The sequence below is a fragment of the Schistosoma haematobium genome, chromosome 2, assembly GCF_000699445.3.
Source record: "Schistosoma haematobium chromosome 2, whole genome shotgun sequence".
NCBI classification, from domain to species: Eukaryota; Metazoa; Platyhelminthes; class Trematoda; order Strigeidida; family Schistosomatidae; genus Schistosoma; species Schistosoma haematobium.
This window is the reverse complement of record NC_067197.1, coordinates 32,652,236-32,655,796: the sequence shown is the minus strand read 5'-3', so window position 1 is coordinate 32,655,796 and position 3,561 is coordinate 32,652,236. Positions and strand designations below refer to the sequence as shown.

The 3,561-nt window shown below is 33.6% G+C and overlaps 1 protein-coding gene across 1 annotated transcript; it reads left to right on the top strand.

Annotated features, from left to right (window-relative positions):
* Positions 1-2,071: 2,071 nt before the first annotated feature.
* MS3_00006748 (uncharacterized protein) lies at positions 2,072-2,628 on the top strand (the record flags this gene model as incomplete). The annotated part of the gene is made up of 1 exon (XM_012943610.2): positions 2,072-2,628. Exon 1 carries the CDS (start codon positions 2,251-2,253, stop codon positions 2,626-2,628), a length of 378 nt encoding a protein of 125 aa, XP_012799064.2. The 5' UTR covers positions 2,072-2,250.
* Between the last annotated feature and the right edge of the window lie 933 nt (positions 2,629-3,561).

The window sequence follows — 3,561 nt, the reverse complement described above, 5'->3', positions numbered from 1 at the left end:
TTCAGTAAACACCCAACTTCGTGATCAACAGGCCAGACACCGTAAGGATCGCTTTTGCACAGACTAAATCGTCACACTACGAATCATCGTTGAATAATCAATTGAATGGAACTCGTCACTATACATCAACTTCCTTGGAGGACTTTATGAAACATTCTTCCACACCATCGTGTACCTCATAAAATCGTCAACATCATACGGAATTCATACGACAGACTACACCGTAGTGGTGCATGGAGAGACAGGCGACACTCATTTCAAGTAAGGACCGGAGTTAGACAAGGATGCTTACTCTCCCCCTTTCTCTTCCTTCTAGTGGTTGAATGGATTATGAAGACCTCCACATCTCAAGGGAAGCACGGAATAAAGTGGACATGTTGGATGCAACTAGACGACTTGAACTTCACAGATGACCTGGCTCTTCTATCCCATACACATCAACAAATGCAGGTAAAGACAACTATTGTTGCAGCAGCCTCTGCGTCAGTAGGTCTCAACATGCACAAGGGAAAAAGCAAGATCCTCAGACACAACACGAGGAACACTAACCCAATCACACTTGGTGGAGAAGCTCTGAAGAGTTGTGGACTTTCACGTACATGGGTAGCATCATCGATAAACAAGGAGGATCTGACACAGACATAAAGACGAGGATTGGCAAAGCAAGGACAGCATTCCTACAGTTGAAGAACATATGGACCTCAAAACAAGTGTCAACCAATATCAAGGTCAGAATCTTCAATATGAACGTCAAGACAGTCCTACTGTATGAAGCTGACACTTGGAAAACTACTACAACCATTTTTAAAGTCTACAAGTGTTTATAAACAATTGCCTACACACGGCACTCAGTGTTCGTTGACAGGATACCATCAGTAACAGCGTACTATCGAAAAGAACAAATCAACTTCCAGCTGAAGAGGAAATGAGGAAAAGAAGCTGGAGGTGGATAGGATACCCATTTCGGAAATCATCAAGCTACATCACGAGGCTAGTGCTAATTTAGAATCCTGAAGGGGAACGGAGAAGCGAAAGACTAAGGAACACATTACATTGCGAATTGTAGGCAGACATCAAAATAATGGAAAAGCGACTGGAAAAGATTGCCCAGGACAGGAGAATGTTGGTGAGCGACCTATACTGTTCGACGAGGGGTAACAGGCCTGAGTAAGCAAGTAAATATGTTCTTTGACCTTTTTTCAGTAACTGCCGAACATTTAGACACTGTGTAACAATGGTTGGTGATTCCTTCCCACGTTTTATCTATCAACTTGACTGTTGTCTCACAATATTCTACCTCTGTTTACGATTTATTATCATGTTTGTTTATGTCTGTGGTTTTATGAATGTTTTCTGAATACCACATTTAAGTGCTTAGCAGCAGTATAATCCAAATCTGTTGTATCAATACATCTTAAAGATATTCCATTGACCAGTGTATAGTTCTGCTGTGACGTCGGATGAAACGTACCTCGGTAATAAGAATACAGATGGGAATACAGACTAGAAGAGATTGTGAATAGATTTACATATTAAATAAATGAATTAAATCTTACATAGCTTCTATCATTTTAAACAATCACCAAACTGTCAAATAGATATTCATTGAACCTGTTCAAATAAAAAAACCTATGATAAGATCAAATTGGTTAAAGCTGATCTTCCAGATCATTCAACTTATCAGAGGTTAACTAGATAATCATGGCATTAAGATTATTTCAACATATTGATTGAATAAATGATGTCACTTTATTTGAAATCATATAATTCTATTAAATACCAAATATACGATTTTATTTTTGTCACTTTTAATATATGAAGCTCATGAGAATCACCTGTCACGTGATGATAGCGTATATGCACGTACTAGGGCCTATAATACAAAAGGTTATTTACTGACTATTATATATCAGTAATCTCTACTGAGATCAAATATGATTTACATAAATTGTAATGGACCTATGAAAAAATCTACGTGATTTTTCAAATTAAATTTAATGTAAGATACTAATTCTTCAACATGATATAACATATATATATATATATATATTTGTGATCATGTTAATAATGTTTAAATATAGATAAAATCCTTAAAATGTGAATGAATTTAATGGTGATGATCAAGCTGTAAATTGATCGGATTAGTTGATTGACAATTAATTTAAATTAAAACAAAGCAAATTCAATATTGATATATATTTAAAAAGAAGAAGACGACGACGAGGAAGAAGAAGAAATCTATGTAATTATATGAAAATGCCATCGAAATTAATCTATGAAATCGTTGAAAATGATAACAATATAGAAGCTCAATTAAATTGTTCTGATGAAATTACTGAAGTATTGAACTCATCAGATTGTATACAAAAAGATATATTAACTAAAACCTTACATAATAATGGAAATAATAAAAACCAAATAAAGCATAAAACAAATCAATCATTAAAGAATGAGGAAGGAATTAGAAGCTTTTTTATATCTAATCAATTATGGATTGTTACTTTGTTAATTCTAATTATCGTAATTGTTATTGCATTATTATCTGTTTGGTTTGGAATTGTAAATTGTAAGTCCAAATTATCTGGTGTAGATATTGTTAAAGTACCAGGTGGTAGTCAAGGCAAGTAAAAAAAATTTCTATGAGATATAAAGACTTTTTCAGTTACTGAGTAATTCATTAGATTGATGTTCTTTCTGTAGTTATACGACAAATTGATCTGACATGCTAGAATTTCAATGTTTGAATTTTAGCCATAAATAACTTTTAAAATAAATAGTATTTTAAAATTTCGACAAAAGTACTGGACATGTTAGGCTTAATGGATACTAATAACTAACGATTCCAGGACAAACATGGTAACCATTCCAGATACAACCAAGTAGATAGTCAACATAGTAGTTTCATGTTTATTTTTCTCTGGTTAACTTTAAATGTATTATCCTTTCTAGCTAAATGAACAAAAGAAATAATTAGAACACCTTATAAGAGTAAAATGGACTAAATTTACATTTCTCTTATTTTCTGTTGTTAACGGGGATTGTGACATAATATTGATTAATATAAAATGAATGCTTAATTTTATCAATAAATTCATCTTTTGAAATTCCTTCTATTCATTTCTGAGAGGAAAAAATGTTATTTTTTTAAATATGGCGTCAGTAAATGACCTGGACAAAAGAGATAATGGTTTAGTAAAACATTACAAATTGTAAGATGTAATAATTAATAAAATAAGAATACTAACGAAAGAAGATCAAATATGATTACAATGATGATAAATTTTGTTTTACTTAGAAATAAATTTCTAGTGTAAGCAATGATGGATAGTGGCTAGCAGTGGAATCCAGGGCGCGCGTTTCGTCCCATTTGGGACTCGTCAGCTGGATGTACCTGCATCTCAGAGTTGATGTTCACTCTGGGACTCGAACCCAGTGCCATTCGCAAGAAAGTGGCATACGCACAGTATGCACATATGCCAATAACAGACTTATCAATCGCAGTCTTAAAAACTCAATGGGAAGATACAAGCCAAACAATACCAAGTGAATCTAAATTTCTAG